General features: G+C 38.6%; 1 protein-coding gene across 2 annotated transcripts in view; it reads right to left on the reverse strand.

Annotated features, from left to right (window-relative positions):
- The window catches only part of ANKFN1 (ankyrin repeat and fibronectin type III domain containing 1), a 69,880-nt gene that overhangs the window by 22,677 nt on the left and 32,693 nt on the right, over nt 1–14,510 (reverse strand). For both annotated transcript variants that reach the window (XM_062591780.1, XM_062591781.1), the window contains 3 exons: nt 11,546–11,643; nt 10,307–10,397; nt 6,510–6,617 (listed from right to left, as the gene is read on the reverse strand). In XM_062591780.1, the coding sequence (XP_062447764.1) occupies nt 6,510–6,617; nt 10,307–10,397; nt 11,546–11,643 (297 nt within the window). The remainder of the gene's footprint in view (nt 1–6,509; nt 6,618–10,306; nt 10,398–11,545; nt 11,644–14,510) is intronic.

Below are 14,510 nucleotides of genomic sequence, written 5' to 3' on the forward strand. Positions count from 1 at the left end.
CCACTTTATTCCTTTCAATAGACAACATTTAAAGACAGACTCATAATGCAAACTTTTGCTTATATTTTTATGATCTTAATGATATGGGGCATAAACCAATTTCCTTAATCCCAGCAAACTCAGACCCAGTAAAAATACTGTTTTGTTCCTAAGAAAAGTGTAGCCTGAACCAGTACCACATACTTTCAGTGTTCATCCACTTGTTCGGAATAGATATGAATTTTGCAAGTCATCTCAAAAACACAAGCATTTCACCAGTCAGCATTTTAGGATGTTCTAATTCCTCAGTTTATGCCCCTATATACTCTTAAACTTCTAAGAACAGAATAATTGGTCCCCTGGCAATCACTAAATAACGTAGCAACATCAGTAATCCGTTCTAAGTAAAACTATACTGTCCCCCATCTGTCCCTCTACACAATCTCTCATTTTTCATTGTACCTCATTAAATGCTTGGCATCTTGTTTGGAATGTATCTTTTTTTCCTGTCGCAACAATTTGCACTCACCTAAATTGCTTCAGAGCTTTCACAGTTACATTTGCTCTTTGGGAATCTGTAATCCAAGGAAGAGCTGTTTAACTCACTTCATGTCAAAGCTGAGGTCTGTTGTATGCCTGCAAGGATCTCTGGACCAACTCTCACAATGCAAGAACAGCCTCAAAATTTAAAATTTTGCCCAATATGCTCAATGTGATTAAATTCGTATTTATTGTGTTGTTTTCAATGAATATGATTTAACGTCCTTCCTTTTCTCATACATAGCCTGAATTTTAAGCCAAAGAAGAATCTTCCACTGGGACCTGAAACCCTCAAGCTCTTTGAAACAGCTCTGTCCACCTGTATACCTGCAAGCAGTTTTTAGGGGATATGCCAATAGGTGGCAGTCAGGAATATGCAGCAGTACGTATGGATTTCATTATTGTCATTAGTTGCTATCTTTGCTCAAGTGTAAATGAAAAGTCACACATCTTTCTACATATGGCCTTTAAAAAGAATGGACATTAAGAATTCTTTTCTTGCACTGCCTTTAATGATGTCTCTCCCGTTGTAAGAGAATCAGCAAAAACAAACAGTCCTAAAGATTTAAAGTCTTAAGGTATTTACTACGATTGGAAAAGAAAAACAAAAAGAAAAATTAACTGTGAAATTACACCTCAGCTTTCTAGGGTCAGTCAGTGTTCTCTTTATTTGAAATACAGATACTTATCCAGATTGAACTTACAAACATTTTGAGGGTCACTGCTCTCCAGTGAGGAAAAAACATGATTCCTGAAAGATCTTGGGAGAAAATTGTTAATTGAAAACTGCTCATCAGTCTGCTTACATGTTCTCAGACTAGCATACTTCCCTGTTACCTCTAATGCAAAATAGGAGGTGTCTATCTGTGTCTCCTTAATGAGTTCTAAGTTTGAACATTTAAAGAACATCTAAATTTGCTCCTGTCAAAACCCCATCTGTGGAAGTGCTCAACATATTTTTAAATGATGAATAAATTTGCGCCATAATTTGCACAGTGAACACCACAGAAAGAAGAGACATTGTTAGCATAATTATCACTCTGCTGAACAGCAAGTACAAAGAGAACAAGATTCTATTGGGGGTGAAATCACACAATTCAGATATATATTAGATCATCAAATCCATTCTCTTTCCAGTGCGAACTAGTTCTCCATGGCATATTCTCCAGTGTGCTGTTCAGTTTAGTTCTAATACACTCAGCTGAACACGACTGCTCCTTTGATGTAACTGATCTTTGTTTTCTTGTTGTTTTTAAAAATTTCAATTGTTTTTCTAGCCATATTTCCAGAGATCATTTTTATTTTCCTGTGAGCTTTTTTCGGTATATCACAATAATGTAAACCAAATGCTACGTAAGAACTCCTGTCTTACTACTTCCTTCTTCCAAGGTTAAGATCTATTTAGAATATTAAGTCCATCCTAATTACGCAGTCTTTGTTTTTATCTATATTAAAGACAGATGGAATGGAAGAAGAAATTACTAAAAGCAATGCAACATAACTCTGTATAAAACACCCAGAGATTGCAACATTAAGCTTTAAAGTAAGAGGGTACATTACATATGAAATATATATTATTGGGCTATTCAGTGGTTTGGGTTTGCTCTACAACTTCTTAGAAGCAAGTAGCAAAAGAAATAATGTAAAGCTACACGAAAACTATAAACTTCCCCCCATTGCTGTTTGCTTTTGTTTTACTGTATAGTGTATTTAGAAGCCAAAAACATGTACCTAAGATTACAGAATAGTTTGGATCCACAGGAAATGGCACATTAACAGTTTGTTATTTAATTAAATAATAAGTAACATAGAGTAACCTTAATATTAAACATCAGTAACAACAAAATAAACTTATATTATTAAATGATGCAACGATTGAGCTGTGAGCTCTTTTAATAAAAGCTCAGGAGCAAACATATCCTGGCAGAGATTAGAGAATTTTCAGTGATCAGTTTTAGATCAGGAATATTCAAATCTGGATTGAAGTAGGAAATTAACTGCCGAGGTGCATTTATAACATCAGGAGTTTTTCTTGTCTAAGGTAGAATATAAAAATGCTTCTCTGTTGTTCACTTAAATACAATAGGTACTTCAAAGCAGAGTAAGTAGGCTGTGGAGGAACAGGAACGAAGCCGCCCGCTCAGGCTGCGAGTGTGCAGCCGCGGGCTTTCTGCAGGAATGCCTGTTATGCGGAGCTGCTCCGCTGGGGAGGAAGAGCACTTGGAATTCTTTGTCCTGTCACTAGACAAGCGGGTGCCTCTCCTCAAGTGGGGCATATGTGAAGTACATGGAATTACATCAGTGCAAAATTATCCAAGGAGAGATTTTAGCCCCACAAATCTGATAGTCTGTGGAACAGCTAAACATCATTTAGGGTGATGCTGAATAATGAAACAAATCAGCACAAGATGAGCTGCATCCCAATTAACTCTTAGTGGAGGGCATAGAACAGGGCTCAGAGTTTTTACTAACTGGGTAACTTTATGAAAACAGATCAAATAACTGAAGCTTCTAGACTAATTCAAACTCAGTTCAAAGCTACTAAATTTTTAGCTGGGCTGACAACTGCCAATGGGATAATGTGCACGCAGACATTATACCACGCAGAAGTTAAGGGCATAAATAGCAGGCAGACACCTCAATAACTGTTATGACTTGAGATCATGATTATTCCATATTACCTCACCTCAAGATGGGATGTCTTTCAAAGGGCAATTTGGTACCTCGTGAAGAAGCTATTGGCATGTCAATCATGTTATTAGGAGGTGTTATTGGATTGCCAAGTCAGGCTTAGCAGCTGAAACTGTAACTTCTTAAATTCCCTACCTGAAGTTCTCAGTCTGTGGCCTGATTCTCCATCCTGTTTTTGTGTATTTTCACAAATAATTACAATCAAAACTTCTAAAATGCCCTATGGAATCAGAGACCCTACTCTTTGTTCAATGTAATAGAAGTACGCAGTCTCCTTGTGAATCAAATTACGTTTTTACTTCATTCTTGACTTTTCTAGTAAAAGGCATTTCAACTAAATTTCAGAAAGAAAGTATCTAGTAAGCATTTTAGTGAAGACTTGGGTTCCTTTCTTAATGAAGCATCACACAGTTACTTAATCCACTCTGAATTGTCCAGAATGAATGATCTATAAGAAAAAAAAATACTTTAAAACTGCATTTGAAATGTTGCCAGGACATACAATTGTAGTAACTCAGTTATGATAGTCTGTAGCACAGTATTATGAAGACAAATGGATGACTGTTGTTTGTAATCATCAGGGTTTTCCAGAAGATTAAACATATGAAAGCAAAGCTTCCTAAGTAATTCCCTAGGAGATTTCATGATATCACAGAGCAGGTTCAAAAGCAACAGCTGATCTAATTCCAAAAGCTCTTAAACTCACTGTACATTCCAACGTATTCTTCCTGGAATTTTGGTAAGCTTGTTTTCTTCAGCCTCTGAAATGCAAAGTGTAGGGCAAAACAGCAGGCTTCAGTGCAAAGCCTGAATGAATAGACTTTAGCAAGAGATCTGTGTGGAATCTGCACAATTTAACCCTCCCAGATCACAACGGAGCACTAACACACAGTCACTGCTCTGGTAGCTCCTTTGCGCACTGAGGCTTTTGTCTGCATTATTCAAATCATCTTACATCTTTTAGATTACTGCCCTCTAAGTTTCTTTCACCTCCTCTGTGGTACTCTTCCACTCTCCTTTGGCCAGCCTGAGCAGCACGCATGCAGTATCCCCACAGGGGAATCATTTAGGGGCACGTCAAGGTGTCGAGCCTCCAGGTTTGAATTCTGTCTCTGCCATCACCTAGTTTTCATTCTACTGTTTATTCAGTACAAGGCTTGATTCTGCTCTAATTTACAAACCACTGCAAATCAGTGGTTGTAAGCACGTTCAAAGTTATTCTACAAACAACTCCTTGCTATTTACTTGCATCTCTAAAACAAATGGGGGAAACAGAGGTAAAAATAGTCATTTATAATCAAACAGAAGCACAGTAAAGACTCGACAAATGCCAGGCTAGGTCCTCAGCTTATGTGTAACAACAAATCCATGCTAATCTCTATCCACGTCAATCCAGTCATACTAAATTACATTCACTAAGAATCTAGCTTTGACCTCTGTATTATATTAAGTGAAAACTATTATTGGGGCTTGTCAGTCACACACAATAGCCTATCTCAGATCCTTGATCAAACTTCTTGGATTTTGCTGAGGTTGAAAAATTCCTGAACCAAATTTCAGAATCAAAGTGATATCATAATTCTTACTTTTTCTGTAAACCATTTGTTTTGGTTCTTTAGGAAATTACCGAAATATAAGAGATTGACATCAATCATATACTTAAGGTAAATTCCAAGGCTGTTCTATTATGTCACAATCCTGATTTATTCAAACTATACTACTAAATTACAAGCGATTACGAGATTTTTATTTGGGTGAAGGCAAGGGTGTTGCTCAAGCTCACTCCACAGTGTAGTAGTGCTGTCTGTAAGATCCTGTTTCTTACGTGCAAGAAAATGTTCTGAGATAAACAGGTCTTCTATATTGTTGTTACTGATTATTTAAGGAAAAGGAGTTACGAGATCAGTTAAAGAGTTGTCTGTGCTTTGCTTTTAGACTGGAGTTAATTTCTGGAGCAGAGGTATTTTATAACCGGCAGGCACTGGTGTCATTTTTTAAAAGAAGGGATTTTCTGCATGTTTTTTATAACTGCTTCTGTTTAGGTCTGGTATGTCAGAAAAACAATTTATACAAAGAAAATTCTCAAATGTTCCATCATTTTATTTCATGTTGACTAGGAAGGTGGCCTGAAAGACCCGAGATACGTACTAACTTCATAAAGGGAAAACTGAAACTGTACCATGGAAAATGGCTTCTTTAATAGCATGAAAAAGCTATATGAGAAATAAAAAACATCATCTGAATCTGCGCTACCAAGACCACCTGCAAGTGATAATGTTTGTACGAATTTTAATTAGAGAAACAACATTTTCCTGCAATATCTCCTTGCCCTTTCCAAGCAACACAGCTGAATAGTTTAAGTTGCTATGGTTACAATGGGTTGTGGCAGACTGTGGATCATCATGATTGTGACATATTTGCACATAAAGAACAAAGGCTGCATCTTTCCATTGCAGCCAGATGATCTTAGCCCTAAGTATTTCTATGAATTTAAATCAATTGATGCAACTTGGAATATAACAGTCATACCAGGTGAAGAAAAAAGAAAACTTTACGGTAGTTTAACCCTTCAGTTTAAAGTAAGTTCCTTTGCCACAAAGCATTATTCCAGTCAGAAGTTTATTTTAAGAAAATAAATAGCAAGTTTTCAACAATTCATATAGAACAGGAGATTTTATATAGGCTTTAGAAAGAATGCCAAGCTGTTGCCTTGGCTCTTGAGCTATTAAAGGCACAGTCCGTTTCTCATGAATGCAGAGCAAAGAACTGGCTGAGATTCGTACTTTCTCCCAGTTTTGGTCCATTCTATTTGCAAATATAGTGATCTAGCCTTCCCACTGCACTGTGCAACTACTTTTCATTACAGATTGGCATCATATCCACTAGAATACTTGGTGTCTTCCATTTAGAGGCAGCCAAGTCCCCTCTTTTGATCCAAGACTGTTGTTAACTTTTCAAAGTATTTCTTTATATAAAAAGCAAGAGAAATCCTTGAAACATTTTAGGGGAATCCTGTGCGACAATGATTTGTAGGAAAAACAAATTAATAGGTGTGTACAGTATAGAGGGAGAGAGGGTATGTCTGTGCTTGTGTGCATTCTAGCTTTCAGATGTTTTCATCCAAATAATTTCAAGGGTTAAGAGCAAGATAGTGCACTAAAGTGATTCCAGATGGGCCAATATTAATATCTTTCTTTTCCTGATGAATGAGAAGGTATGATCTAGTTAGAAAACTGCTAAAATTATAGGCGCCACAGAGGCTTCAGCTGGTGCCCTACCACATAGACATTTATCCTTACCTCTGCAATTATAATGCTGATGAGCTGCTTGAACCTGCTGAAGGAGATGTTCCAGGGCTTCAGTGTGTCCCTTGTGCCGAGGTTCTCTTCCACTGCAGTCCTTCCAGTCTATTGAACAAAGGAAATAAACAGAAATGAAACACAAAGGAGCAAGAGAGGGTTTTAAAAATATTTCCATGCCTCTGATATTTCTTGGCTTTAGAGGAGTCTTATATCTGAGCATGCAGGAAAAAATGGCAGCTGTTTTCAAGTGTGCTGTTGTTACTTCTACAATAAGCTTCCTCTGCCTCATGCCAGAGAGGTAATTAATCATAATGATTACTAACAGAGTGCTCACAATCAGCTCCCAGAAGCTCCTGTAGTGACTGGCTAGACAATATCTATTTCTCTTCAATACGTAAATGGCCTCTGCTACTGTAGTGTCAGAGCTGCTCTTGGCTGTCACCACACTGACCCTTGCAATACCTCACTGAGGTAACATTACTGCTTCTTCTGCCTTTCACTGAGGCACCGGGAGCCTAAACAGCTCTCCTGTAGTTACACAGGAAACCCACAGTAAAGCAGAGATTGAACATCCTCCTGCATCCAGAGCTAGCTCTGCAGCTATAGAAGCATGCTCTGAATAAAAGCAGTTTTGAAAATCTGCTTCCAGCAAAGAGGACTGACTGCTGGCAATTCCTGCCCTCGCGTCTACAGTCTGCTCAGCACTGCACTCGTGAGGCAAGAAGCTGCTGTTTCTGTCCCACATCCCTTCAACCTACAAAAGATTTAGCTACAATCTTAACCTTAATTAAAAGACCCTCAAAAAACAAACAAAAAAAACTCTCCAAAAAACCCTTTCACAGATGCAAGGATGAAGCTGTGCATATCAGAGAAGAGTTTCTAATTCCAGTTTTGACTGTCTTTATATTTTTATTATAATGAGAAAAAAATACCCCACCACAGTCTCCCAACTTGAAGTAGCGGTGGCTGATTAGGGTATTAACAATTCGTCTGCCTGCAAAGAAGACCTGCTCCCTCCCTGCGGCATAGAGGCTATGTACGTATTCACCACCACCAACAAACTGCTCCCTCACTGAGCCTACAGTTCTAGCTTATAGCGCAAGTTCAGAGTCAGGCAGTCCTTCCAGTGGGCGCACTACGCCAGGGATACAAATGGGTGGAAGAAGGCAATGGCTACCCTGATAGCCTGCAGGCAGTGGTAACAGTTGCCGAGCGGCTTTCCTGTATGTTGTATGTTATTGTGGAGATCAAGAGCCAGCTGCATTTACAGCTCTGTGTAAGCAGGTCAGTTCTCAGATCTCCTGTGGGCAGCCAAGAAGAATCAGCTAGAAGTCATCAATCCCAAAGCATCTGGGGAGAGGGAGCAGTAGAGTTTAGAACAACCTCACAACTTCCCTAATCCCACAGTTCCCAAACTTTTTGAATCTCTAGATTGCTGACTACCTTCTAAATGACACAGAAGTCAGACCAGCCCCGTTATCGTCCATCACTCACAATGCTAATCAATAAGCTTACACATTTCACTCTCTACTATGGTTCCCCAGACCAGCTACACAACAGCGGCCACAGCTTCTCAGTCTGCTAGAGTCCATGTGTGGGAAACAGGCAGGCAGTGGCAAATGCTCTCTGTCATGCTACAAGGATGCATCTCCAAGGATGTCACTGAGCTTTGATGCTCTGGGATTGCAATAGATCAGGTTTAAGCCCTGAAGCTTTCATTTCCCATGTATATTCTTCTGGCTGCTATGACAAACACTTTTGTAGAGTGTAAATGCATTTACATTTAATTTTTAGCTTAGGGCTATATTCTGTTATGCAATACCAGTGTAATTTCAGGTTGCTTTCTTCTTGCCAAGCACAGTCAGTCTGTTAGTTTTCTAAACCAATGGTGAAAGCAGCCATGTGGATAAACTCTGCCCCCAGTAACTGCATCAGTAAATAGCATCTTGTCTCTCAAACTAAAACTGTGAAATTAGTATTACTTAATAAAAATAATTTACATTTAGGTTCTGAGAGTCTCACTTGTTAAGTGTAAGCATGTGTCACTAAGGATACTTAATGAAAACACCACATTATTGCTAGCTATATGCATTGAGAGCTGAGCCTGCCTAATGCTTCAGTGTTCACCAACAAAGAACACATACACATACAGCCATGAAGAAACACTGCTCTTTGCCACAAAATCTCAGAAGTTCCCATGCATATGAACAGGTGCTCCTGTTCTCCCACAGGGAAATCCAAAAGACTCCTTCTATTGCCTTGCCTTCCCTTCCAAAAATACCACCACACTCATGGTCCAAGGCACTTCAGTAGTACTCTAATGGATGCTACAGGCCCCAGGGGCAGGGACTTCCTTGGTTCTGAGCAGCTGCACGTGACAATGTGGCCCTAATTCTGACAAGTCTTGGACTTCTTGCTACTCTAGAGCCCTGAATCCCTGAGACACTAAACATAGGAAAATGAACTTTGTTCTCTAGGTAGTTCTTGTGTTGATCCACCGAAATCTGCAGGAAAACTTCCCCCTTCTTCCCAAAGTTTTGGAACTGGTCTGTACTGTCAGACTCTAAAGGATTAAAAGCAGTGGATAAGAAAAAGGCAGGAAAGACAATGCAATACATTTGAAGCAAAATTTCTTATCATATAAAGCTACAGTCTTAAATACTATTTGTCTTGCCAACAGTGCCCTGTGCTGCTCAGTATATTTAGCTGACTAACAGGCAACTACTGTAAAACAGTCTTGTTTCTCAGCTGATGGAAATTTTTGGTTTGTGGGGCCAAATCCTGTGCAGTTACACTTACATAAAGTCAAGGTAATAGCATGTCACTGAGTTATTCAAAACAACTTCATGGTAGTGAGTCATCCACATAACCAAGAGTAGAATTTTGTCCCAGGACTGTAGCATATTTTTTTCCTCAAACAGAAGATTTCTTTAGTATAGTTCTGGCTTTATTCTGGGGTATAGTAGAGCAAAATTTGAAGCAAAACAGGACAACAGTACTGCAACTGCTTCATTTATCCAACCCTCTCTGTTACCACAACTGAGAGTGAGTACAGCATTATTTTCTCGCATTAGCAATGAAGGTTATTAAATTGTTACATTAGCCTAATAAAAACAAGTGCTAATGCAATAAAATAAAAAGAAAATAATGCCCACTTTACTGCACTGATCAATACAAAGGAAGCTGTAACATGCCTAGCCAGTTCAGTAGTGAACGCTAAGCCTAGAAGAGTGACTAACAATAGAATGTGATTTCACAGATTAGAAATTACAAAGGAAAAATCATAATTGAGTCTGAGAAAACTTATCATAGGTTTGTAAAGGAGGGAAGACATGCCTTAAACATTTTACTGCTTAAGGGCTAGCTCCTACCAACCTGCAAGACTCCACTAGAGCACTTTACAGACTGGATGCACCCCCTAAATTCGGCAGGAACTGACATCTGCCAGAATTGGCCAGTGAGTGGTATCTATAATGTCACAAATAAAGTTCCAAATAGCAGAACTTTGTTTGAGAAATTAAAGTCAAAATCTTTCTAATTTTTCTTAAGTGTTAGTGAGGTTAGTGACTAAATACATTGCTTCATCAAAGGACTGAAGAATATAAGATAAGGCAAATAAATATGCATATATAATTATTGCACTTATTTGGGTAGGGGGTGGAACTGAATTTTACTTATTTCATTCATCCTAAATGAAATGCCAATTAAATCTGTGACACTCCAGAATACTTGGCTTTTTCCTCTGTATGAAGAAAAAAATAATCAAACCAGGAAAACAGACAAACTCAACCTACTTGAAGGAGAAGCATATGTAGGAGTAGATTTGCGTGGAGATCCCCAGCCTCTCATGTTGCATGCTGATACACGGACATAATACCTCTGGCCCTGCAAATGGAAACAACCGAAATCAAAATCGGCGCTTGATTTGGAATCTTAGCTATAATAACTAGATAGCTGTCCTTCCCAAAGTTGTTTTCTTTCAAAAACTCATAAACAGCTTTCAGGTGTGTCAACAGATGCATCATGATGGACTGAAACACAGTTCAAAGATCACCTCAGAACAGGTGATTTGCTGAGATTTAACAGAGCACATCACTTCCAACTGAGAAACTGCAATCTCTTCTACCAAAGCAGACCACTGGGAACTCTTACAATCAGACTTAAAAAATAGAGTCCTCTCTCCCCTGTAGTATTTAACAGAGCCCATCTGCCAGCACAGAGACCAAAGAAGCTTCGTTTTGCTGTCAATGAAGTTGGTCAGACCTTTATCACCTATTTTGATGTGTAAATCTAGGTCAATGGAGAGTGCTTGTAAAAAAATCTAGGTGTTCATTTAAAAATGTTATGTAATTTGGAGAGTGTGGACAAACATCGTCCATTGCACTGTTCTTGTTCCGTGCCTATGAAAGTGACCGTACAAGTTTGCTAGCTTTTAAGTTAAGAAAAGTTATTCTGAGTTGTTAGAAAATGAAAATTAGAGGAAATGCATATTGTGGCTCAGCTCCCTGAAAAAACAATGTGCCCGAGTTTTGACACACAGTCAGAATTATTGTGCTTAAGAATCATCATCAACTTTCTCCATTGCTTACTCAGTTCTTATCAGTATAAAACATTTATACAAAAATAAAGAACAAAAAAAAAAAAAAAAGACTTTCATTAATGTATCTTGCTCTTGGAAGTAGCAGAAGAGAAAGAATTATTATTTTAGCTATTGGTCATCAGAGTCAGGACTAGATCTTTCAAGAGCCTTTGATCTACACTAGGATTATCCTATGATCCATGATACAGCATCTTTCATTCCAGTGTTTTCTGATCTCCTCATGACATGACAACTGATAAACCAGTTCATGCTGTCTGTCTATTCCTTTGTGACTTTCAGATTATGGATGCCAGATCTATTATGCTTAATGACTGGAACTCACTCTTAGAGGAATGGCACTCTGCAGTTATTACCAACAGGCATGGATGCAAACATCTGTTTTTGTATCATTGGTAGGGGGAAACAAGATCTAAATGAAACATTTGATACTTACTGTTCTGAGGCCTGTGATAGTACACCTCAAAAAGTGCAGATTATCGATAATTATTTCACCAACCAAAGGACAAAAGTCTTCTGAACAGCTCCATTCCACTAGGAAAAAAATAAAAAGATAAAATAAAATCAGGTATCTATCCAAGCAAAGACATCAAAGTATTTTAATTACTTTACAGATTTTCCCATTCCATGTGAAAATGTTTAAAGTCAAGTAACATTTAGCAAAACTTTGCACAGTAATCAAGTTACAATTGTGTGTGTGTGAGAGAGAGAAAAGCAAAATATTGCTCAAAAACTTGTAATAAAAGAATGCTTAAAAATGGACTGGCTTACAAATTACATTCAGTTAACATTTGCCCTTGTTTAAGCAACTTCCTTTTGAAGAAAATGAAGAGGCAGAAAACAGAGCATTTGGACCCGCTAATGCCATCAAGCAGCTGATACATCCAAGTCAACAAAGAGTGCTGTTCTGCAATCGAATCTGCACAGGAAGGCCTGGGCACTTGCAGAGAGCCCTCTGGGGTTCCCCCACGCTGCAAAACTCTTATCACAGAGCCTTGGCTGTTCCATAGAGAAGTATCTGCTTTGGTCCAGACCTGGCACTCACTGAAGTCTCTTTATTGGTTTCAGTGGGTTCTGGCTCTGTAGTCCATGTCTGGTTCTGCTGTGGTCACTGAAATTACAGAGCTCCACAAGGACCTATTAAGTTTATCCACTTTCAAATTGAATTAACTGGCACTGGGCTCCCACATCCCTCCCAACCAGTCCTGAGGCCAGTCCCGCAGCCTGAAATACAAAGGGAACCTTTACCAAAGTGCTCATCAATTTGTAGAGTCTGCTCATGTTCCTGCTTAAGAAATTATGAAATTAGCACCCTGCTGCAAGTATGCCTCATTACTTTAAAAAATCAATGTGAATGTAAAATAGTATCAAACAGAGCATGACGAACTACAGGATCACTTACAAAAAAGAATAAATGCAAGTGGCAAACTGATGACTGCAGACAGGAAAATGGCCTCTTTTTCTTAAATTATATTTCAGCAATGACAGGAACCATGATTATATTTAAGGTTAATCCCACAGTCATACCTCTGGGATTTAATAACTTGTTCATTTAAAGAAATCTTCAGACTCACACTTTCAGACAAACCTTTCAGAAACATAGTGAAACTCATCTCTAAATTATTCTACTATAGATATAGGAAAATACCATCAATTTTCTGGATTTACACCAAAATAACTGGTGAAGAACTCAGCCCATAGCTCTTCCTTTAAGATACACTGAATAGCTTATAGATGCCTTATTTACATATGTATTTGAGACAATATTTTAAAATACATCAGAAGGCATTTTAACTCCAGCATATGAAAGCTTCACCTTCTCACTCTAAAAGTTCATTGTCTCTTACTGCTAATTTCATATTAAAAGGCCTCACAGAATTATTTTCTCAGCATATACAGCATTTATCTAAAACTACTGAAGTATCAACAGCACAGCTCACTTTTCCTTTCTCCACTACTCCCTGTGATTTCACTTTGTGAATGCACAGTATGTTCTGCAACATTTTCATATTTTCTGCAAAGAAAAATGACACTAATTTTGTCTGTTGTTTTTGAAGTTTTTCAGTGTTTATTTTTGTAGTTTTCCATAGGTTTTGAAATACCTAATTACTACCACCTTTAACAGAAACTATCTCTATACACTAATACGAATATGTAGAAACTGCTACTGTACCGTGTTGTAGAGCTTTTGCTGACGACTTAATTATAACAGTGCCTAAAAGTACTATTAAACTTGATGGTCTGTCAGAGTTTCCATTGTAAACCACGATTTTCAGAGTTATATAACTCCAGTGTATTAAATCGTTGAGGACTTGTATACATGCTGCTAACTTAGACATGTTCTCCATTTTCCAAAAGGATAAATTAGAGAAGCCTTTCTTGAATTGCTGAATACGTAACTAACAGACTTGCAGTCGCTTCAGATGCCATTTGTCTTTTCAAAGATGCATGTAGAGCAAGATAGTGTCACTTGAAACAGATTCTGCTAGCAAATCTTGTTTCTTCACTGACATCGACGGGCATGACCGACTGCGCTGCTCCGCGTGAGAGGCCGTGATAGGCTTGCTCTCCAGGCAGCGCAAACAACGTCCAAGGGAGAAAGGAAGAGGCAGCTTTAAGCCACCTTTGAGCTTCTGTAACTTTCAGCTGTTCTCTGGACTGGAGAGTACCCAGACATAAACTGATAGTTCAAGAGGCATATTTAAGTTATGGTAGTTTACACAAATAATCCTATACTTTAAATACCTACCAGAAAACACTGCAACCCTATGTTTGACACATCTCTCCCTTCTTAACGCTTCCACTTTTACACCAGCATTTAGAAAAGTCTTCCAAATACTTAGAGACCCTAATACACTGCCAGAAGAGAAATAAAAATGCCTTAATGTACATGGAATTTTAATCCTGTACCTTTGCATGTATGTTTATAGCAGGAACAACACAATACTATTATTATGACTAGCCACAACACAGTTGTTCTCAGAAATATTCAAAGACCACTGAGTTCAAAGAAAGAAGCTGAGTTACCTGGAAGGTCATGCTAAGTGATACGATGCTAAGTGATAATGGCAAGAAAAGGCTGTCACTGCCTCTAAAGCCATCAGAGTAACACCGCCGGACGAGGTGGGGTTTGAAATAAATCATAGCTTTACTCTGATGACCTGTCCTAGGACAAACTAATGCCCTGGCTCATGGAGTCAGTAAGACCCCAGGTTCAGCACAAATGCCCTCATCCACTTCTGGGTGACAGTAACCTCCCAGGCCCCCGAGGGACGACTGCTCTCTAAGGAGAGTGACCGGGTCCTGCCACTCCTTTCACAACGGTGCTCAGGTCAGACGTGTAACCCTCTGATCGCCAGAATCAGCCTAGTCTTCACTGGCTGCTAGACAGAAAATCAGTT

Source organism: Rhea pennata, chromosome 19 (genome assembly GCF_028389875.1).
Source record: "Rhea pennata isolate bPtePen1 chromosome 19, bPtePen1.pri, whole genome shotgun sequence".
Lineage (NCBI taxonomy): Eukaryota > Metazoa > Chordata > Aves > Rheiformes > Rheidae > Rhea > Rhea pennata.